Source organism: Myotis daubentonii, chromosome 1, assembly GCF_963259705.1.
Source record: "Myotis daubentonii chromosome 1, mMyoDau2.1, whole genome shotgun sequence".
Taxonomy (NCBI): domain Eukaryota; kingdom Metazoa; phylum Chordata; class Mammalia; order Chiroptera; family Vespertilionidae; genus Myotis; species Myotis daubentonii.
The window spans coordinates 9,241,110-9,264,022 of record NC_081840.1 but is presented as its reverse complement, the minus strand read 5'-3'; the positions used below and the strand labels follow the sequence as shown (position 1 = coordinate 9,264,022).

Here is a 22,913-nt window from a genome sequence, read left to right as displayed (position 1 = left end):
GGCGGGAGAGAGGGCGAGGGTTGGGCTCGGGGCAGAGAGATACATACAAAAGGCCTTTGTACTGGGAAACGACACACAAACCAGAACCCCACAACTTCCCCCACAGCGTGGGCTGGAGCAGAGGGGTGCTGCCAGGCATAGCCTTGCTTTGATCAGCGCAAGCCCTGCAGGCTTCAGACTTGTGCATGGCCAGGCGAGACCCTGGCCCAGCCCTGGGGGAGACACTTGCCAGCTGCCCTCGGGGAACAGGCCCTCCCCACCCCAGACCTTCTCTAGCATCAGCTAGGGTCTTCCGCCAGGTCCTCCCTTTGCTTCAGAACTTGGTAGCCTCGGCCCTCTTCAGCGAAACTCCCAAGGCTGCTGTTGGCCTACAGTCTGGCAAACTTCAGCTTGGACCACCTTCTCCTACGTGTGTGTGTGTGTGTGTGTGTGTGTGTGTGTGTGTGTGTGTTTGAGGGACCGTTTAGAACACACCCTCATTCTGAATTCTTCCCAGACTCTCCACTACCTTCTCTCTGACCCCTGAATCGAGGCTCCTCACAGTGGGATCATAGTCACCGCATCAGAGCAACGTCACGGGCCCTACAGACACGCACCACGACGGGCTCCACGCTTTGCCACTTCCTAACCGCGTGACCTTGGGCAAGTCACTCGCCCCCTGAGCCTTGCTCTTTTCACCCAGTGTTTGTTGGACTGACAAATCAGCAGAAGTAATGAGCTGAGCACAGTCCTGGGCACATGGAGTATAGAAACCCGAGTTTTACTGCGTGCCAGTCCCCAGGCCTGGCCACATGCCCCCATCTGCCAGCTCCGACGAGCTGGGGGAGGCCGTCTCTCCTAGGGAGAGACCGACTTCTTTTCCTCTGGTGACTTCTTAGCTGTCCAGGGAAGAGTGCAGTGGTGGGTGCCAACATTCTTCTCATTTTTGTTTTGTCAATTCTCATCGGAGGATATTTTTTTTCTTTTGACTTTTTAGAGGGGGAAGAGAGCAAAGGAGGGAGAGCGAGAGAAACATCGATGTGAGAGACACATCGACTGGTTGCCTCCTGCACAAGCCCTGAGTGGGGCCGGGGATGGAATCTGCAACCCAGGTACGTGCCCTTGACCAGGGATCACGCCCCGTGCATGGGCCGACACTCTAACCACTGAGCACACCGACCAGGGCAGTTTCCAACATTATTGGCACGGATTGTGTCTGGGGTATCTGAATTTCTGTTTCCTTAGCTTTGCCCCTCACTGCCAGGGGGGAAGAAAGAGGGGTTTCAGAGACACATAGTGACCGGGTAGATCCGATGCAATGAAGCACGAGGCTTTTTTTTTTTTTTTTAATGTAAAAACTCACGGTGAGTGCCACGGAGCCCAGCAACAACACCACGGAGTAGACCAGGCCCCGGCTGTTGATCTTCACCTGCAGAGAAACAAGCACAGGCCTGACTGTCCGGGCTGCTCAGGGCCCGTCCATCTGCAAGCCCCGCTCCCTCCCTCCCCCACCTGGAAGGCCTGTTCCAGGTGAGCAGGCGGCCGTGGACCACCAGCTAACTGTGGGTTCAAGTCTGGACTCTGCTTGTCTGAGGAAAGGACCAGGAGGGGACAGGCCCGGCAGGGGCTGAGATACGGGGCAGAAGCACCGAGGAGAGCTGGGCTCACGGGGCTTCCCCTGCAGGCACCCCTCAGGCTGCTCTGGAAGCCTTTGTGGAAAGTGGGCGCGGGGGTGCCAAGGAGAAGCGGGGAGTGTGGCTCCCAGAGCCCCCGGCTGGGAAAGGCCCACGGCACCATCATTCCCGTGACACGCACGTGCCTGGCGTCTGGCTCGCTTGCTAAGGAGGCGCGAGGAACTTACCGTGGATCCGTAGTTGATAACCATGGTCTGCAGACCCCACGGTATGCCGAGTCCCACGAGGATGTCGAACACGTTGCTCCCTATGGTGTTAGAGACCGCCATGTCGCCAAGGCCTGGAGGGGGCAATGGCCACGTGTCATTCGCCAGGAGCAGGTCATGGGAAATCCCCGTTCTTCCCCTTACCTGCTCTATCAGAGCCGGCCCCTAACAGGAATGCCTGCTTCACAGACCCCACGTTTCTAAACCCTTTTTCTGAGATCCAAAGCCCACTCCCTCCAGAAGCCCACAGGGGCCTGGGATGGGCTGAATGGTGACCCCCCACGGTTCATACGTTGGCGTCCTCACCCCTAGGGCCTCAGAATGGGAATGGTTCATAGACAGGGTCTTTGCAGAGATAACCAAGGTGAGGTCACGAGGGTGGGCCCTAATCCAATATGACTGGTTCCTTAGAAAAAGGGGAAACGTGGGCACAGACAGTGCAGGGAGAACGTCACGGGGACCTGACGATGGTGATCTACAAGCCAAAGACAGGGGCCTGGGACAGACGCTCCCTCGCAGCCCCCAGCGAGGAGGAAGCACCAGCTGGCCAGGTGGGAGGTGTAACGAGGGTGGGAGGAGAGGGCGAGGCCTCTCAGGCTTGGCCGGCTGCCCGTGCTGCACAGGCTGCCCTTGGAGAATCTCTGGCAGCGCTCGCTTCCCAATGTGAGGAACGCAAGACCCACTTTCCCTCTCTCCAGGGCCAACCTCCCCGCTGGGCGCCTCTCTCCTCCCCTGTCTGCTCTGAGATTTCCCTCCATATTCACACTCCCGCCCCCCATACTTGCAAACTTTCATCCACGGAGGGAGACCTGTGGGGGTCCGAGCTGGAAAGCAGCGGTAAACAAAGGCTGGCGCTTTGGCCCTGCCCGAAAAGAGCACGCTGGTCCTGCTCACCTGGCTCAACCCACGCGGCTGGGTAAGCCCCAAGAAAAAGGACCACACGAACCAAAACACTGTACAAGTTCTAGAACTTCGAAGAAGCAGAGGAAAACAGCTGGAGGTATAGGACACCCCCACCCTTCCTTCCTGGGACCAGAACATTCCTCCTTACTACCTCGTTTGCTAGAAGAAGTCTGGGCTTTTACCCCGGCAGGCCTGGCTCAGTGGTTGAGCATCGACCTATGAACCAGGAGGTCACGGTTTGATTCCCAGTCACGGCACATGCCCGGGTTGTGGGCTTGATCCCCAGTAGGGGGCGTGCAGGAGGCAGCTGATCAATGATTCTTCCTCATCATTGATGTTTCTATCTCTCCCTCTCCCTTCCTCTTGCTGAAATCAATTAAAAAAAATTTTTTTAAAAAAGAAGTCTGGGCTTCAGCCCTGTGCAATCTCACATTAGGGATTTCAGAACAAGTTCATTTTCACAGAACACTGCACGCACACAGATGTGCCTCGAGGCCTGGAGTTCATCCCGGGAGCATTCTCCCCACGGGTGGAGCCCGACACGTGCTTTCCAGACGTCACAGTTTCCTCCACGGCTGAGCTGAACTGCACGTCCTAAGAGCTGTGAACTGTCATGGGGGCGGGGGTGAGGGGCCGCACGGTGATGCCGATGGCACGGGGGGCTGAGACGCGATGGGTACCTTGTCTCGCCACGATTAAGCTGGCCATGCAGTCTGGAACGCTCGTGCCCGCCGCCAGGAAAGTGATGCCCATGATGACGTCGGGGATCCCAAACGTGTACCCGATAATAGTCACCTGCAGAAGGGGGAGCATTGCTTATCCTGAGTGCTTTTCACTTGAACACAGTCCTGCTGTGACCGACGAAAAAACCCGGAATAGGGTTTTGTTTCAAAAGCATCTTATCCGTGTTCTTCCCGCCCCCCGCCCCCACTATAGGAGTAATATGCATTTTGGGGACCGTCACCAGGGTGGCAGGACGTCCTCTCCTCGGAGCGCAGGGCAGAGCACACACTGACCGGCCCGCTCGGGCTGTGCAAGAAGAGACAGGCTGAGGAGGGCTGGCCCACCAGTGCTTAACCGCGTGGCCATGACGGTCTTCGCAAGCACGGCAGGCTGTGGCTGGTGTGTTTTTAAGGTCATACCAGACATCATACACACAGGGGCCGGGGTCAGCTTTGCATCCCTGGGACGCCTCCATTTCTTTGTCCCATCATCTTACTACCTGGCTGAGAACTTGAAGGATGGAAGGACTAAGGAAGGACGGGTGTGCGTGCGCGCGCGTGCGTGTGTGTGTGTGTGTGCATGCGTGTGCACTCTGTCCAGGTGTTCAGGAGCAAAGATGCTACCAACTGTCACTTTGCCCTGGACGCAGCCCGGGGACCTCCTATCCTTCCAGATGCTCAGTCTTCTCTTGTCCTCAGTCTCCCCAGCTGTGCCAGGGTGCCAGCCGGGATGGTCCATTTCGAATGTCCCTGCATTTTGACACGGTCAATAATTTGTTTCCCCCAAAGGGCTGGCATGTCTTGTTTGGGTGGAAATTAGGCTAACATGCGGCCCCGGCCGGATGGCTCAGTTGGTTGGAGCATCATCTGTACACCAAAAGGTCATGGGTTTGATTCTCGGTCAGGGCACGTACCCACGTTGCAGGTTTGATCTCTGGTTGGGGTGTGTTTGGGAGGCAACCGATGGAGGTTTCTCACTCACATTGGTGTTTCTCTCTCTCTCAAAAAAAGAAAAAATATCAATAAAAAATATATATCCTCAGGTGAGGATAAAAAAACAATTAGGCTAATCCCTGGCACTCCACTACTGTCTGTAGTAGAAATTCCCCTAAACGGGGTTCAGCTGGAGTTCATAGCCACAGGGAGACGCCTGAGCAAGGAGGGTCCTCGGACTCCTGCCAGGCCATTTGCTAAGACTCTGCTTTAAGGCGTGGGGGTGGGGCAGGCTAGAAGGGGTCAATGGGGGAGAAAGGAGGACATATGTAATACTTTCAACAATAAAGATTTAATTTAAAAAGTGGGGGTGGTAGAGTTACTAAGTGTCCAAACTCACTGCTAATTAGCAGAACTGATTTAATAACACTGTTATTTTCAGTAATTAGAGAAGAGAAAATTTCACACATTTGTTAATTTCATCTTCCCTAATTCTCATACCCACTCAAATATCATGAAATGCTTTTTTGTTTGTTTTACTGCAATGTTGTTTGGGGAATGCATTTTAGTAAGAGATATCACTGGATTTTAAAAAATCAAATGTAACGATGGGCTGACACATACACAGGTGCACACATGAGCACAAGCACACATACATATTAGCACACATGCACACAGGTATGTGCGTGCACACACACGCACGCACACATGCACACAGGTGCACACACACACCAGCACCTATTTTGCCTGCATCTGACCAAGCATGGAGCAGCCGTGTTGGCTGTGTCTCATGGTGCAAACAGCTGATATCCACGGTTACGAGCAGTTTTCTCTGCTGCCAGCTCAGAGCATGGCGCCTGCACAGAGCCTTCTCCTCCCCCAGTCACCTTGTCAGACAGCGAGGGTCTTCCCCGTTTTGGAGGGGGGCCATGGTTCAGAGAAGCTGGCCACCTCCCTAAGTCTCACGGAACCTAATTGGCACAAGTAAGGTTCAAATCTGCTGCCATGTGATCCCCTCAGCCCACCTTTCCCCACCACACTGCTCCCCTCGGGTTAAGGGAGCAGTGGCCCTTCCGCCCCGAAACCAAGACTGGCTCGCCCTTCCTGCAGCCGGCATCGGGTGTGAGGAGGAGAGTGAACTGTGTCAGTAAGCTTCACAACAGAAATGCAGCCATCCTGTACCACATCTGCTCTGTGCGCTCCTGGCCTCCCCAGGCAGAAGGAGGAGGAAGGGGAGGGGAAAAGGGAGGAGAAGGAGGAGGAAGAGATGGAGGAGGGAAAAGAAAGGAAGGATCCTACAGGGGGTCCTTCTTGGCCCAGCCCAGGCAATGAAGGTTTGTACTGAGAGCTGTGATGCGTGGCCAGGGAGCTGCCCAGGAGCTATGCCGGGGCCTCTCCACCTGCAAAACTTCAGCCCAAATGGCACTGAAAATCCCAGCAATAAACTGAGAGGCAGTTCAGGATAGTGGGTTGAGATCATAAACTCAGGAGAACAATAAACCAGGGCTCGGATCCCAACCTAGAACTCACGAATGATGTAACTAATTGTGTATTAGATGCTAATTGTGTAACTAACTGGGCAAATTATTCAATCTCTATGCCTCAGTTTCCTCACCTGTAAAATGGGCATAATAAAAACGGTCGTTATGAGGACTAAAAGAGTTTATATAAGTTTATACATGTGCCTGAACGCAGAAGGGGGACAGGAACATTCCTTGGCAAGGGGCATAGAAGGGCTGCCTGTATTCAGCTCCCACTGACTCCAGTCTCCCTCACATTTCCCCAGGACCCCAGAAAGGATGGGGGCCTAGTGATGAGCCCTCTAGAGCGCTTCACAGTGACATCTTCAAGGGATCAGGCCCAGTCCTTGACTTCCAGTCCACGCCACCCCCGCCATATTATCTGCCCATCCTGCCAGGTGCAAAGGCTCATCTCCATCCCCCCGTGCCTGCATTGCATGCAAGTGCCACACTGTATCTGTCTGGGCATCCCTGGTGCATAGCTCAGCAGCATGCACCTCTGCCATTACCCCTTCTCACTGAGAAATAGCCAAGGTCAGGGAGGGTGGCAGCTTGCCCAAGGTGGCACAGCCGTGCCTGAGTTTGTTCTCCCCCCGCTCTAGCAGGTGCTGGGCAGGGGCTGTCCGTCCGGTCCACCCGGCTCCCGCCACTCACCAGCCACACCATTAGGTAGGAGAAGACGGCGATCCACAGCGTGGCCGTGAGGAAGGTGACCATGAAGAACTTCTCCCAGCGGGGCTTGCTGCAGTTGGGGATGGTGACGCCCAGGAGGAAGATGAGCGGCCAGGTGAATACCCACTTGGCTTTGTCCCCTCTTGCCTCTGCAGGGGGGTGGGACGGAGCAAGCAGGGAGGAGACAGAAGCACACGCGGGGGTTACACGCCTGTCCGTCTACCCGTCCGTCTATTTTTTCAAGTCAAACAAAAGAATGCTACCAAAGTGACGCTGAACAACTGATCTCCCAGAATCACATACCTCCATCAGGTCACCCCAAGAGTGATCTCAGCAACACAATTCAGGAAGTATTTGTGGATCGAATAACTTCAGTCAGTCCACATCCCTCAGAGTAAGGAAAGTGAGACCCAGAGTGGGAACAGACTTGCCCAGGGTAGCGGGAACGGGGATGTGGAATTGGGATGGGCTTTGGAATCAGAAAGACCTGGGTTGGCATTCAAATGGCCTGGAGAAATCTCATCAACTCTACTTCCTCCTCTGAAAATAACAGCTGCAGTAACAACAACGCAACAATCAATGCATAGAATACTTGCTCTGTGCACCAGGCACAGCCCTAAGTTCTTTGTATTCAGTAGTTTCTTCATCTGTTCAATGGGAACATTGATCTCTTTCTTGGTTGTTGCAGGAAGGACATGATACAATGTACAGAACACACTCCCATGTACATGAAACACGCAGCAAAGGGAGAGCCCAGCCTGGCACACAGTAGGTACTCTGGACATTTCAGCTCCTTTGCTCCAAGAGCACATACTCAGCCCGCGGCAGGTGCAAGACGAAATTGTGGGTGTCCTGGCTGGCGGGTATGACCTCACTGGCTCCTACCAAGGGAATCCTCAAACGATTCACCCAAGGAAAAGCAGCCTCCATACACCGCAAGTACGAGCGTAGTGTGTTTAACAAGCCACTGGGTACGGTGTGCACATGCAGGCTCAAAACCAGCGCGAGGGTGATGCCACTTGAAATGAGGAGGGGGGACCTAGGAAAATTCTCTGCTCCACAGAGGCAGTGAGAACACCAGCCAAAATGGTCACAGTCGACCCTTTTCAGAACTCTGGAAACTAACCAAAGGCTTGTAGCAATCCAGGGAGTGTCTCCTTAAGAATATTGACTGGATCTCAGCAAGAACAGTGAGCTCTGTGGAGCTTTTACTTGCCCGGTTTCCATTCCCTCTCACCAGCCCTGCAGAAGCCTTGTAGACAGGAGCCTGGCGCCCCACTGGAGGGTGCAGGAGAAGGGTGGAGCTCCTTCTGAGTCCATTCCCAGAGAACAGGCATTACTTGACCTGCCTGGTGCAATCTTGGAAGATCCTGCTTCCAAGGGTGTCCTTTTACCTGAACCGGAGCTCAGCCAACGGGAATAGCCTTTTCCTTCGGGCACTTGTTGGAAACAACTGGAGGCCATTGCTGAGCATGACGCTTCTGAGGGTGGTGGGACAGACAATACGCGAACCGAAAATCGTACAAGGAAAAGCTGGGGCATGTGGGATCTATAGAGGCTTCGCAAAGCTCCTACGGATTTCTGGGAATCTGAAACCCACAAGCACGTGTAGGGCTGTGCCCAGGATTATTCGAATGCTCAGGAAAAGCTGGAGAGTGCTCTGAGCTTTCACCCCGACCTAACGTCAAGGCTCTGAGCAAGCAAGAAGTAAAGGCCGCGGTGGGGTTGTAAACGGCCTGCTTGAGTGTTGAAGATCTGCCCTCAAATACACAGAACCCATCAGAGACGACTGGGAGACTCACTGGATCCAGACACCTAAGGAAATCCCTGCGCAATCATTAGATGACCCTGGGCTAACCTAGCAGGTATTTCAGTGGCCACACGCAACAAAAAATACAGGCCTTACAGGATTATTTGAGCAAAGTCACCATACAAAAGACAACAATAAATAGTAACAATAAGCAGACTTGAAGGAAGAAGAGTATGTTTTCTAGAGTTGTCCAATTATATTATTTTAAATGCCCCGTTTCCAACAACAATAAGAACAACAATTTAGGAGACATGCAAAGAAACAAGAAAGTACAGCCCATACACAGGAAAAACAGCAGTCATAAAGAACTATCTCTGAGGAATTCAAGACATTGGATTTACTAGACAAAGACTTTAAATCAGACATTTTAAAATATGCACAAAGAAGTTTTTTAAATGCCTAAAAATGAAAGGAAAGTATGAGAATAATTTATCACCATAGAATATCAGAATAAAAAAGTAAAGAGTATGAAAAAGAGCCAAAAAAAAAAAGATTCTGGAATTGAAAAGCACAATAACTAAAATGAAAAATTCATGAGAGAGGCCCAACAGTAGATTTGAGTAGGAAGAAGAAAAATATCATTAGCCTTGAAGTAGGTCAATGAGATTATCTTGTCTCAGGAACAGAAAGAAAAAGAATAAAAAGAAATGAACTGTGTCTCAGAGACCTATGACACACCATCAAACATGACAACACAGGCATAATGAGGGTGCCAGGCAGAGAGGAGAGAGAATAAGGGGAAGGAAGAACATTTGAAGAACTCATATTAAAAAACTTTCCAAATCTGATGGAAAACATTAATATATACTTTCAGGAATACACACTCATCTCAAATTCACATGGAACCCTCTCCAGATTAAATGATGTTACATCATAAAACAAGCATCAATAAATTTAAAAGGATTTAAATCATGCCTAGTATGTTCTACAATCATTCCACAATGGAAAGAAATTAGAAATCAGTAACAGAAGAGAAATTGGAAGATTCACAAATGTGTGGAAATTAAATAACACACCCCTTAATAACCAAAGGGTCAAAGAAGAAATCACAAGGGAAATTAGAAAATACTTTGAGATGAGTGAAAATGAAAACACCACATACCAAAACCTTTGGGATGTAGTTAAAGTAGTACTTAGAACTTTATAGCTACAAATGACTATATTAAAGATCTTAAACCAGCGACCCAATTTCTTCCTCAAGAAACAAAAACGGTAGAGCAACTGAATCCAAAGAAAACAGAAAGAAGGAAATAATTAAGATTGAAGTGGAAATAAGTGAAAAAGAAAATTAAAAAATGAAAGAATCAATGACACTAGAAGTTGGTTGTTTAAAAAGATCAACACAATTGACAAAACTTTAGCTAAAATGACCAAGCAAAAAAAGAGAAAAGACTCAAATGATTAAAATCAGGAATGAAAGAGGGTCATCACCATGAACCTCACAGAAATAAAATGAATTATTAAGGAATATGATGAACAATTGTGCCCAAGAAATTAGATAACGTAGGTACAACAAACAAAATTCTACAAAGACAGAAACTTACCCAAACTGACTAAAAAAGATAGAAGAGCTGGGTAGATTTATAATAAGAGATTGACATAGTAATAAAAAAAACTTCCTTTAAAGTAAAGCCAGGACCAGATGGCTTCATGTTGATTTCTACCAAATGTTTAAAGGAGAATCAGCATGAGTCCTTCAAATATTCTTCCAAAAGATAGAAGGAGAGAGAACATTTCCAAGTGCTCTCCATGAAGCCACTGTTACACTGATATCAAAGCCAGACACCAAGAGAAGAGAAAACTGCAAGACCAATCTCCCTTATGATTACAGATGCAAAAATCCTTAACAAAATCCTGGTAAACTGAATCAAATAACATATAAAAATTATTATACACCTGGACTAAGAGGGACTTATCACAGGAATACAAGCTTGGTTCAGCATATGAAATTTAACCCATCCAATATATACCAGGGCAATAGAATAAAGGACAAAACTGCAATCATGTCCATTGAGGCAAAAAAAAAAAAAGGCATTTGACAAAATCTAACGCCTTTTCATCACGAAATACTCAATGATCTAGAAATAGAAAATAATTTCCTCAACTCGGTAAAGGGCATCTACAATGAACGCACAGTTTACATCATACTTAATGATGAAAAACTGAAAGACCAGGTCAACATTGTGTGGAAGGTTTAGCTGAGGAAACTAGGCAAGAAAAAAAAGTAAAAGTAATTCAGATTAGAAAGAAAGAAGGAAAAGTATCCCTATTTGTAGCTGGCATGATCTTATAAAAGAAAATTTCAAGTAATATACACACAAAATAATTACAACTAAAAAGAAGTTCAGCCAAGTTGCAAGATACAAGATCAATGTACAAAATTCAGGTATACTTCTATACAATAGCAATGAACAATCCAAAAATGAAATTAAGGAGATAATTTACCATAGCATCAAAGAGAAAAAAATGTTTATGAATCAATGCAACAAGAGAAGTACGTGATTTCTATGCTGAAAATTATCAAACATGGAAAGACGTACTGTACAGGGATCGAAAGACTTAATGTTAAGGTGGAAATATTTCCCAAACTGATCTACAGATTCAATGTAACCCCTATTAAAATTCCAGCTGATTTTTTTTTTTGCAGAAATTGATAAGCTGATTCTAGTATTATTATGAAAATGCAAGGGAACTGGAATAGCCAAACCCATCTTGAAAGAAGAACAAAGTTGGGAGCTCTCTGGCTTACACCTGCCTGAATCGGTTTCTCGAGCATTAAGAGAGTCTGAACTAATTCATGGTTTCAATGATTACAGGGTCTGGGGCTACTGCAGGGATGGAACAAGGTTTACACCAAGGGACATCGCCCCAACACCACCAGGAGCCCCTCCGGCCCCCCATCCATTCCTTCAAGTAGAATGTCAGAGACATCTGAGAAATGCTCCTATCATGGGCTCTGAGAAACATGCAAACATAAGCAAGAGGATAAAGGGCTGCTATTGTTCTTTCACTAAGCTTTCAGATTTCTCTTTTGAAGTGGAAAATGACAATTTAATTATGTAAAAAAATCTTTAAAATGAACTGTAGCAAAACAGATGACTAATCATTGTGAAGGATAAATTATGAACAGATGCAGCTGCTTGTGAAAAACTTCAAACAAATTAACTTGGACAGTCAACTAACTAGACAGTCCAATGAAGGGCGTGGTTAACTTAAGGCGTGTGGGGATGTATGTGTCACTGGACGTTGTCAAGTAGATACTCACGGACCCTGGACATAGGAGTGATCTAGAGAGCATAGCTCCAGACCAGTGGTTCTCAAACCTGAATATAAATCGGAACACCCCTGGAGAGCTTGTTAGAGCCCCAGATCTAATGATTTGGCAGGTGAAATTGGGCGGTGGGGAGGCAAGAATTTGCAATTTCTAATAGGATCCCAGGTCCTGGTAATGCTATTGTCTTAGAACCACTTTTTGAGAATCACCAGCCTAGATGAACTCCATTTAAAAACAATATAGTCCTAACCGGTTTGGCTCAGTGGATAGAGTGTCGGCCTGCAGACTGAAGGGTCCCAGGTTCGATTCCGGTCAAGGGCATGTACCTTGGTTGTGGGCACCTCCCCAGTGGGGGGTGTGCAGGAGGCAGCTGATCGATGTTTCTCTCTCATCGATGTTTCTAACTATCCCTCTCCCTTCCTCTCTGTAAAAAAATCAGTAAAATATATTTAAGGTAGGGTTATGTGTCCGCAACGGGCAGAAACCGAAGTAACCGCTTGAGCTAAAGCTGACCCAATAAAATATATTTAAAAAATAAAAATAAAAACAATATAATTAACATATCATCAAATTTACCTGCTTAAACAGACATGGTTTTTAGCAAATTAGAAAGCTGTGTAATTATCACCACTATGTAATTCTGAAGACTTTCATCACCCTCCAGGAAAACCCCCATGCCCATTAAGCTTCCTTCCCCATGCCCTCTCCTCACTCAGGCTCCGGCAACCACTAATCTACCTGTGTCGATAGACTTGCCTATTTTGGACATTCCATTGTGTCTGGCTTCTTTCAAATACCATATGTCTGCAAAGTGCACCCATGCTGCAGCATATATCAGTCCTGCCTTCCCTTTTATGGATGAAGAATCATCCACTTTATGGATATACCCTGTTTCGTTTATCCATTTATCACTTGCTGAATATCTGGGTTGTTTCTACTTTTTGGCTGCTATGAACACTCATGTATAAGTTTTTGTGTGTGCATTTCATTTCTCTTGGATAGATAACTAGGGGCGGGGGGGGAACTGCTGTGTCATGCAGTGACTATGTTTAACTCTTTGAAGAACTGCCAGACTGTTTCCCACGTGGCTGCACCAAGAGGCAAGAACACTTGCTGTTCCTCCATCCCACTGGCAGGCTCTCTGCCTTAAACACTCAGCAAACTGGCGATGGCAGGGTGGAGCTGCTGGGTCCCTGGGTTTGCAAACCACACAGACCCAGCAGCTGGCCTCCTCCCTCCCCCTTCCTTCCTGCCGCCCCCTGAGTCCCAGAGCGGGCGTCCAACTCCGCAGAGGGCCCTCTTGCCAACGTCAGCATTGCGAGCAGGCAGAGGACAGCACTTTGGTGTCAGGTAGGCCTGGGTACCAGCCCTGCCCGTGGCACCTGCTCACCTGTCTGTGGCTTCCTGAGCCCCCGCTTCCTCATTCCTGAAGTGGGGACCACGCCAACCATTCAGCAGGGCTGTGTCAGACCCTAAGTACTGAACATAAGGTGCGGAGTGCAACGCTTGATGGAGGATGTGTCTGCCAAGCTACAAACTGGGGCTGACCCTCCTCTGCCTCACTATGGGACGGAAGCCACATGGGTCCCTGACCAGGTTTGCTCTAAGGTAAGTCATCTGTTAAGACCTAACTGAGAGCAGAATGGTATTGCTTTTCTCCAGGCTGCACGACAACATGGAAGTGGACATGCTGAGCTGGCCTTCAGCAGCCTCATTCCAACTCCTTCACTAGTGTCTGCAGAGGCATCTCCCAGAATCCCTTGCAGCTGAAGTTCAGGATTCATAGCAGATTCCCCGATTTGAAGAGGAGAATTGAGGTAGGAGCAGACTACCTTTCGGCCGCTTCAGATGCATTCCTCTTAAGTCAGGGCATCCGTGCCCAAGCACTAGACAATCCCGGAGGCCTGACCAGCATCCCAGTGTCCAGTTCGTGTTGCTATGGGAGTCAAGACACAGCTGTGGCAGGGGCCTCCTGGTCCTGGCTCACAGCTCTGGTGCTGAGCTTTTGAACTCAACAGTTCTGATGCATTGTGGCTCCCTGCCCCCCAGTTCTGGCATGGTGGCAGTGCCACGCCGGTGCCGAAATTACAGTGCCCTTCCCACGACTGTGTAAGGCACCTATGCCTCTGTATTTCCACTTTCCTGCATCGGAGATGGGCTACATCCTTCATCTTCTCATAATGCTAGAGGCGTGTGTGTGCTCAGCCCCTCTTCCCTCAGAACCACTCTCCCAGGGGCCACCAGAGCCATGCTGGCCAGCACAGCTGCATGCCCAGGGTGGACACCTGACGTCTGGGTTGATGGCATTTTCTCTCTCGGGACTCTGGACCTCAGATGTAATACCAGGGAGATGTTAGGAGGCGGGAAGCGTCATGCATCGGTCTGGGGCCAGTGGAGGCCCCAGTCTGCCATCTGGACCAAACATGAATTTGCAGTCAGTCTGCAGCCAAGGAACAGATGAGACAGGCACGGATGGAGAGATGAAGAGCCAGGAAGAGGCTCGACACCACTGAGGCCTCGAGTCAGCCCCGAGCGAGTCCAACTGCTTCCCTGCTCTTGGGACGTCACGCGCCCCTATAACCGTATTTTTAAAAAGGTTCCTCTTTAGCTCGAGGCAGCTTGTGTGGGCTCCTGTTGTTGGCAGGTCAGGAGGCCTCAGGACCCAGCTCATGTCCACTGCATGGGAGTCCGGGGCCCTTCACCTCCCACCTCCCAGCCTGCACTGCTCTGGCCTGGCTGCGGGGGCGCCATGGAGTGGATTCCAGGGCAGGTGGCCCTAGGTACCTGGTTCTGTCTAGTTGAGCCTGCCCTTTGGGCAAGCCCCCGCCCCACTTTGGGCCTCAGTTTCCCACTTTGGAAAATAAATGGTCTAAAAATGTCCAAGACCCCCTTTAATCCTAGTCTTCAGAGACTGTTGCTAACCACAAGGAACTCAAAGGAAAATTGTTTTCATTTATATGTAAATATATATATATATATATATTGAGCCTCTTTCTCCACTATGCTCTATTACAGTGGTTCTCAACCTTCTGGCCCTTTAAATACAGTTCCTCATGTTGTGACCCAACCATAAAATTATTTTTGTTGCTACTTCATAACTTTAATGTTGCTACTGTTATGAATCGTCATGTAAATATCTGATATGCAGGATGGTCTTAGGCGACCCCTGTGAAAGGGTCATTTGACTGCCAAAGGGGTCGCGACCCACAGGTTGAGAACCGCTGCTCTATACGCTGTTTTTAGAAACCACTCATAGCCAGAAAGTGGAAAGAACTCAAATTTCCATGAGCTGATGAATAGATATATTATTCAGCCATACAAAGGAACGAAGCACTGATACATGCTACAACACGGATAAACCTTGCAAACATCATGCTAGGTAGCAGCCAGTCATGAAAGGCCTATGTTGAATGATTCCATTTATATGAAATGTCCAGAATTGACAAATCTAAAGTAGCTTAGTGGTTGCCAGGAGATGGGATTGGGAATAATTGCTAATGGGTAGGGGCTTTCTTTTGGGGGTGGAATGATTGTGGTTCTGAAATTGACTGTGGTGATGGTTGCACAACTTCGTGAATACACAACTTTGTGAAAACCCCTCAATTGTATACTTTAAAGATATGACTTTATGGGAGGTGAATTATATCTCAATGAAGCTGCTATTCACCAATAAAAACGCTCAGCCAGTGGCTGTTCTAATTGGGCTGTAAGCTGGCACTTCAGCGAGGCTCAGTGACCGATTCACAAGGTCGCGCCTTTGAGACCCTGACCTTGACTTAGGAGCCAATCTACCAAATGTGCAATTACTCCGATGGCTCCCGAGACCGAGGCAAAAACAAGGTCATTTCCACTATAAAGTGCTGGGTGTCTCCGGGGGCCTGGAACAGACAGGAACTGCGTGTGGCGTTTCACGTGGAAATGAGCCCACAGCACCTGCAGTTTCTCCCGTTTCCCCCGATGTGCTGAGGGGCTGAGAGGCAGGACCCAGTGCGTGGAGTTTTCTAGAGTTCCGTTTGTGCAGTACCCCCTCCCGGGGTTTAGAGACACGAAACGGACCTCCCTCCTCCCAGCCAGGTGCTTTGGGGAACTGAGGAACACGGCGGTGGGGCGAGAGGAAGAAGCCCTAAAACTCCGGAAATTTCTGATTTCCTGTGCTGAGTTTTATTATCACAAAGGAAGACAAGACTTAGAGCTGCCATCCAAGGCCTGACAAGCACACGTGCGGTCCCAAGGGCCCATAATTCAATGCAGTTCAACATGGCTCACTCACCGCAGACACAAGGTGTACAAGCCAGGACGGAGGCAAGCACTTCGGCTCTGAAGGAAAGGAGCCGAGAGCATCCACTGGTTGGTGACGTGTTGTCCCGTTGGCACGCTGGGGGTCAGAATGTCAGTGTGCAAATCCCAGCTCCGCCCCTGCTAGCTCAGTGATGGCGAACCTTTTGAGCTTGGCGTGTCAGCATTTTGAAAAACCCTAACTTAACTCTGATGCATTGTCACATATAGGAATTTTTTGATATTTGCAACCATAGTAAAACAAATACTTATATTTTTGATATTTATCTTATATATTTAAGTGCCATTTAACAAAGAAAAACCAACGAAAAATGAGATCGTGTGTCACCTCTGACACGCGTGTCATAGGTTCGCCATCACTGTGGTCGTCATGAGGACGCGGTGAGTGGACGGACACCTGGGAGGCCGGCCTGGTCCACAGTAAGCCCTCAGTGAGTTTTACCTCCTGTTGCTCTTCAAGAACCTCCAAGGGCCTGAACTTTTGAAAAACACACATTCACCCCAGGTTCTCCCTGAAGTGGGCTGAATATATTGTAGGTCCGGGGTACATATATATCTAAGGCCATTGCCCGCCCCCTATGTGACCACTAAGGCCATTCGAATGCCCCCTCTGTGACCGCCGTGGGCCAGTCCGTGCCAGCATTCACAGCTCGGGAGGCTCAGGTGGGAGAGAGGCTGCCCACAGAATGGCAGTGTGACTCGGGAACTCTCACAGCCCCACCGAGCCTCAGTTTCCCTCTGTAAAATGGGGATAATGATAATGCCTCCCTCACGAGGCAGCTGCGAGGACTAAATGGAAGTGCACCCAAAGCAGCAGCCACACCGCTGTCTGTCCTATCCCCACCCCTGCTTCTCACGGCCAGGAGGGGAAGAGGAAGAGGAAGTGACTCCTGGTTTCCAAGGGCAACCCCTGGAAACACATCCGCAGGGGCACAAAGGGAGCTTTCCGCAGGGACACACACTGGGCAGGAACTCGCAGCCCAGTCATGAGCCGGGCCCAGGAATGCCCTGGAACCTCTGGCCTGAGGGGAAGGCGGACCAATGGCAACAGGAGCCCTGGCCCCCGGAAGGCCTCAGGGAGGCAGAGGCCCTGGGAGCTCCTGTACCAGCCCTTGTAAGATAGCAGCGTTCTAAGCACCCACTCCAGGAGGTAACCCGCCCAGGGTCCCCTTAGGGAACCAGATCTGATTTCCCATAACCGCTTTGGGGAGGAGCACCAAATCCTGGGCCAAGGGGAGGGGAAGGCTGGCCCTGGGTCCAACCCAACCAACCCACCAAACTCGAGGTTTCAAGGAAACGGAGACGAGTGGGCCTCACAGGTGGCCACCTCACTTTACAGAATCAGAGCTGCCATGGGCATGTCCCTTCGCTGGGTCCCTGCAGAGCCCTGGATGGCAGCAGTCTCAGGAACAGGGTTCAGATGAAGTGGCCCATGGAGGTGGTGGCTGAGGCCCCATCTGTCTGTAAAATGGGGACCTGCCACCCACCTCCTGGGGCTGGAGGGCAGAGCCTAAGAATGGTAGGACCTCAGTCCCACCGGACCAGCACGGCTCAGTCCTGGATGGTGGCTGTAGCCCCGCCTGGCCCTCCCTGGCACCTGGGCTCCAGCTCCGAGGAATCGAAAGCCCTTCTGTGACCGCGGCCCAGAGTCCCTGTGCATGTGGACTTGGGAGAGGACGGTGCTGGCCATGTGATGGCTCAGGTTGTGTGGGGTGCCCAGAGCGGTGGTCCTCTTATGAATGCGAAAGTTAAAATACAAGAGGTGGGGCAGCCCCCATCCCCGCCCCAGGATCCTGCTCGTGGGTCCAAATGGATAACCTCACATACGTTCCTGGGGTGTAGAGAAGATCACCCCCCTTTCTCTCAGTGTCCAGACCCAGGGACCAAGCTCCCACCGACTACAGTGTGACCATCCGCCCACCAGACCAGCTGGCTGTGCATGCCCTGTGCTCACACAGGTCCCAGCAGGTGTGCTGACGTGCTGGGGGTGTGAGGTGAGGGCCGAGATTCACATCCATCCCCTCAGCCGCTGGTCAGCAGAGGGAGGTCTTAGGGGCCCAAACCCCTGAGCTGGGCCCTCTGCAACCTGAGTGAGGAGACACCTGTCACACTCTGGATGTGGCCTTCAGGGGTGAGGAGGCTGGGAGGTGCCGGCCGGGAGCAGCGTTCCTGACCTGGCCAGTCCCCGGACACACAGAGAGGGCTTGGAAATGCTGAGTCCCAGACCTCACCCCAGGCCCTGAGTTTCAGGAAGAGCCCTGGGTAGGTGTGACCAGCAGGCCCTGGAGGCTCCAATCCAGAAACCCCAGGAAGCCCTGGGTCCCACACAGAGCCTCCGTGTTCAACAGGAAGCCCGTGGCAGAGCTGGGGGCAGGAGTGTCCTGGCAGAACCCCGGACAGCACGGCCGAGGGCCTCGCACCCTGGGAACTCACCGGGCACGGAGAACGGGGACAGGAAGGCAGCCTCCACCGGCTCTGCCTCCGGGGGTGGCGGCGGGGGTGGGGGCTGGGGCTGCTGCTCCCCCGGGGGGTCCTCTGGGTTTTCCATGGGAATGTTCCCGTTTTTGATGTTTTCTTGCCTCCCGTTTTGAAGTGGCTTTCTGCTCACACCGTTCGCTGAGTTGATCAGTCTCTGCCTCTGTGCGGACGGGGGGGGGGGGGGGGGGGCCGGGGGCAAGACAAACAAGACGTGACCGTGTTAGACGGCTCCTCAACATGCACACAGCCCGCGGAGGTTTCTAGAACACAGCCCTGGACGGGTTTGCCTGTGAATGACCCAAGGACCTTGGAATCCACTGAAGTTCGCTCACTTCCTTTTGGACCAATACTAGCAAGCCTTTCGGGTATGGCCAGAGGCCTGGCCTCCTCTCCTTAGTGCCAACCTGACAACCCAGCCCATGGCACTGAGCACAGTGACTGTGCCGGCTCCTCCGATGGACGCTCCTAAGCCACCTGAAGACAGGAAAAAAGAAGTCCCCAAGTTAGCTGCTGCCCACCCGTGCCTCAGTTTCTCTCTAGAGCTGTTCTATGCATACAGAACAGCTGTGTATTCAGATCTCTCTCTCTCTCTCTCTCTCTCTCTCTCTCTCTCTCTCTTCCCTCGAGAACATCTTCAAGCAACAAGCCCGACTTCAGACGGGCCTTTCTCCTGTTAGTTTCACTCTAGTGCTTGACAAACACTTAGTAACACATCGCGACGTGGTGTCTGATTGCTGCCTGCCTTACCCTCACTCCTGATCAGGGCGTTTGCTCCTGCGGTGCCATCGGGGGCTTCCTTCCTCACACAGGTACGGCGCTACACGCCCGCCTGGCCGAGGACGCGCTGGGGCCTGACACTAGGGAGTGCCATCACAAGCCGGGGCCTCCTCTAAGGCCCCCCGCCCTCACGGTGCTCTTAGGCAGGCTCACCTCGTTGATTATGATCCTGCTGGCCATCCGCAGTCGGGTCCTGGGCCCAAACTTATTGGTGATCATGACACGCAAGCCCGCCTCCGGGAAGCTGAACTTGGGAGGGCTGGAGCTCATGACCTCGTCCACCATCACCACCGGGTTTTTGCTGTACCGTGGCTCCTCCTTCACTGCATTGAGCACAAGGCCATGATTAATGCCGAGGTCCCCCGGGGACACCCCCTAAGTGCTGGGGCAGCTGCCTGCCTGCCCCGCCCCTCCCGGTGCAGACTTCTTTCTCGGGCAGAGTCCCAGCAGCTTCAGCTCCTCCCACTAGTCAGGTGGCCAGTGGCGCTGACCCACCTGCCAACTTGAAGCATGAGACACAGCCCGTGGTCCCCCCATTACAGGCCTCTCCCGGGCAGGCCCTCCACCTCCAGTGCCCCTGCCATCGACGCCCCCTCTCTCCTGCCTTAAAATCGCTCCCGATCGGATCATGTGCCCCCTCTCTTCTGGGACCCAATGTGGCTAATGCAAGGGTCTTCCCGTCCCTCCTCTGAGCCTCCCTGGGCAGCCCCCGCCTCCGCCCCCCCCTGCCATGACTGTGATGGGACCTTGCTCTCTCCTGATTACAGAGGCTCCAAGAAACCCCTGGGATGGAAAAGTCTGGAAAGCACCGGAGAGCACTGGCTCTGAACTTCTCACGAGGCCACCTGCTCTGTCTTTGAGGCACCACCTCCACCCAGCACAGAAGGATGCTTCTAACTTTATTCCCCTTGAGGCAGGCAGCCAGGGCAAAGCGCGGGCCCTGGACGAGGCCACTGAGACCCGGGAGGGCGGCCTGCCTGCTGAGGGCACACGGAGGGCTGCTGGCCGAGCCCAGCGTCTCTAGTGAACCTGTCACCCTCCAGCCGGGGGGCCGGTGTCTCTGACCCTATGCTTCTCTCCTCATGAGGCTGAAGAACCAATCTCCCCAGGCCTCACACCTCTCCCCGCCGCCTCCCTGAACACGCTCAGGGCCGGAGTCCTGGGGGATTTGACATCTAACTCCAGAGCCCCGAGGACCCTGGTGACAGGACCACAGAACAGGCGGCTTCCCTCCCAGGGGCCGTGAAAGCAGATATGCCTGCCCCTCTGCATGGTCACCAGCTCCCCGCTGACAGGGTCCCCAGGAGTGTCCTTCCCGGTGATGGGGTAAGCAGGAGTGGTCAGGGTGAGCCCACAGGAGAGAGCTGATGGCACAAACAGGAACGAATGCACACGAGACACGCACCCTCACCCGACAGCAGCAAGGCTCAGCAGACAGGAGGCGTGTGGGTTAGAAACAGAGCCGGAGGGCCATGCATGTGTCGGAAGCGGACACTGACCTCCGGCGGGGCGTGCGCTGGGCCGGTGAGTGTTTTCTTACCGCACGTGTTATCGCTTGGGTGCGAGCGGATTACTTACAATTTAGAAGAGAAGAGGTAAGGAGACAAAGGCCGACAGGGATTGCCAGAGGCGAGGAGCGCGCGGAGGATGCCGAGGGTCTGGGGCAGCGTTCTCGATGGTGGCTCAGGTGCGGGGGTTACTGAAGGGAGGGTTAGTAGAGGGGCTGCTGCCACGGGGGTCTCAATGCTCGGGGCCTCTGGCCTTCGGGACGGCCCTCTCCTGGCTGAATCCCATGACCCCATCCCACTCTGAGGAGTAGGAGCCCGTGTGCCCACCGCCCCTCTGTGCGGCAGGGAAGCCCCATCCCCCCTGCTCCAGACCCTGCGGAAGCCGGGAGAACCGCAGAACCAGCCCTGTCCTGGGCACCGCCTTGGGGGACAGCTGGGCTCCCAGTGAGGGAGCCTATAGAGTGCGACACCTGACGCCCTGGGTACCTTGACCTGGTGCTGCCCACCAAGTGTTTCCAAGCCCAGGGTGGCTGCAGAGTGGTTCCGGCAGTTCAGCCAAGGCTGGATAGCACCCCCTCCTTCCCTGCTCTAAGCCCAAGCGGAGTCCAGGGCCGGGGCAGCCCGGGCAGGCCCACAGGGAGCCCAGCCAGCGGTCAAGGTGGCACTGGCTGGCAGGCTGCGTGCAGGACCCCCCGAGACCAGCGAGACAGGCTGGACCCCAGCAGGGGCAGGACACGGGGCCTCCCCACCTCAGTCCCGGGGCCCTTCGCTTGCTGGCCTGGGCTCTGCTTTCTTGAGCAGCAATGAAATGCGACGTGAAAAATTTGTACACGTTTGAGAAAACCCAGGGCCCTGGGGATGGGCCACACGGGCAGTGGGTAGCTCTCAGGCGGGCACTGAGGAAGCGGGCGTTTCCCGCCGGCCTGCGCTGACTCACCACTTGGAATCTCTCTCTCTGCCGTGAAGGGTCAGAGGCCCCGGGAACACTATGTCCCGGACAGGAATCGGCCTGTCCTGGGGGGCTGTGTGGGGACCTGGCCGCCACTGTCTATGGAGCTAAATCCAAAAACAGCAGCCTCAGGGTTCCTCCCCTGCTGAGGGGTTGCCCTGCAAATGGCTCTCCCCTGGGGCAGGGCACGGAGAACCAGGCCTGGGCACAGCCCGGCTCTGCAGGCCGCCTTTCTCTGTGACTCACAGGTGGGCCTCTGGCAGCCAGGCTGTGGCCTTGGCCACACCTGCACCCCCAGCCCAGGAGGCTTCCTCCTTCCGCTGGAGAGAGTCAGCCCTCAGGAGTGGTGGTGGACAGAGCGGCCTTGCCCGAGGTGCCCACAGGAGGTGCCCAGCAGGAACCTAACTCACCCCAGGGGGAAGACTTCGGAGGGGCCGAGGGGTATAGATTTTGGCCCCACGTCCCAGACGCAGGCAGACAGGCTCCTCCAGACCACCTGGTCCCACCACTGAATTAGAGTCGCCTGAGAGAGGGCTGACCTGCTCAGGGCCACGGGCAGAAGGGAAGAGAGCCCTCAGGTGGCCAGGCCCGCCTCTGAGCTTCACCAGCTCCGTGGCTGGAACTCGAGGGTACGGCCTAAGTTCCTGCTTTTCCATAAGAACCCGCTCAGGCTTACCACTGGCCTTGGGTGAGGAAGGGAGTGAATTCCCGCCCCTTCCTGGCAGCTGCCCCACCTGGTAACTGGCTGGATTAAGATAAAGTTTTTAAAGCAGCAAGTGGTCAGTAGACAGTTAGAGAACCGACAAGAGAGGACAAGGGCCAGCCCCAGAGCCCAGAACATCCAGACCAGGGGGCCAAAGAGAAGCTGGAGGCCGGGCTGCAGCCCCTGGGAAGGGCCCCGGGGAAGGCTCTCGGGGACGGTCTGGGAATTGCTGCTCAGCGCTGTGCCTGCCTGCCCTGGCCTAGCTGTTCCTCTGGGCAACCGGCCAGAGGTCTCTCCAGAACAGTCCTCTAGAACCAGGCCTGCTCTGTCACCCCAAGTCCTCGGCTTCCTGTCCCTGGCCTTCGACATGGGCTAGAGGTGTGAGTCCCTGCATCTCGGACAAGCCAGGCAGGCCTTGGGTCTTCCTACAGTGGCCCCGGGGAAATCCCACGGGTGTGACTGTGGACATGTTCTTCCGTTAAGCAAATG

General features: G+C 52.6%; 1 protein-coding gene across 2 annotated transcripts in view; it reads right to left on the bottom strand.

Moving 5' to 3' along the window:
• The window catches only part of SLC24A4 (solute carrier family 24 member 4), a 119,852-nt gene that overhangs the window by 1,636 nt on the left and 95,303 nt on the right, over positions 1–22,913 (bottom strand). For both annotated transcript variants that reach the window (XM_059687969.1, XM_059687960.1), the window contains exons 11-16: positions 19,418–19,587; positions 18,443–18,647; positions 6,612–6,778; positions 3,463–3,577; positions 1,841–1,953; positions 1,343–1,408 (exon numbers count right to left, since the gene is read on the bottom strand). In XM_059687969.1, coding sequence (XP_059543952.1) covers positions 1,343–1,408; positions 1,841–1,953; positions 3,463–3,577; positions 6,612–6,778; positions 18,443–18,647; positions 19,418–19,587 — 836 coding nt within the window. The remainder of the gene's footprint in view (positions 1–1,342; positions 1,409–1,840; positions 1,954–3,462; positions 3,578–6,611; positions 6,779–18,442; positions 18,648–19,417; positions 19,588–22,913) is intronic.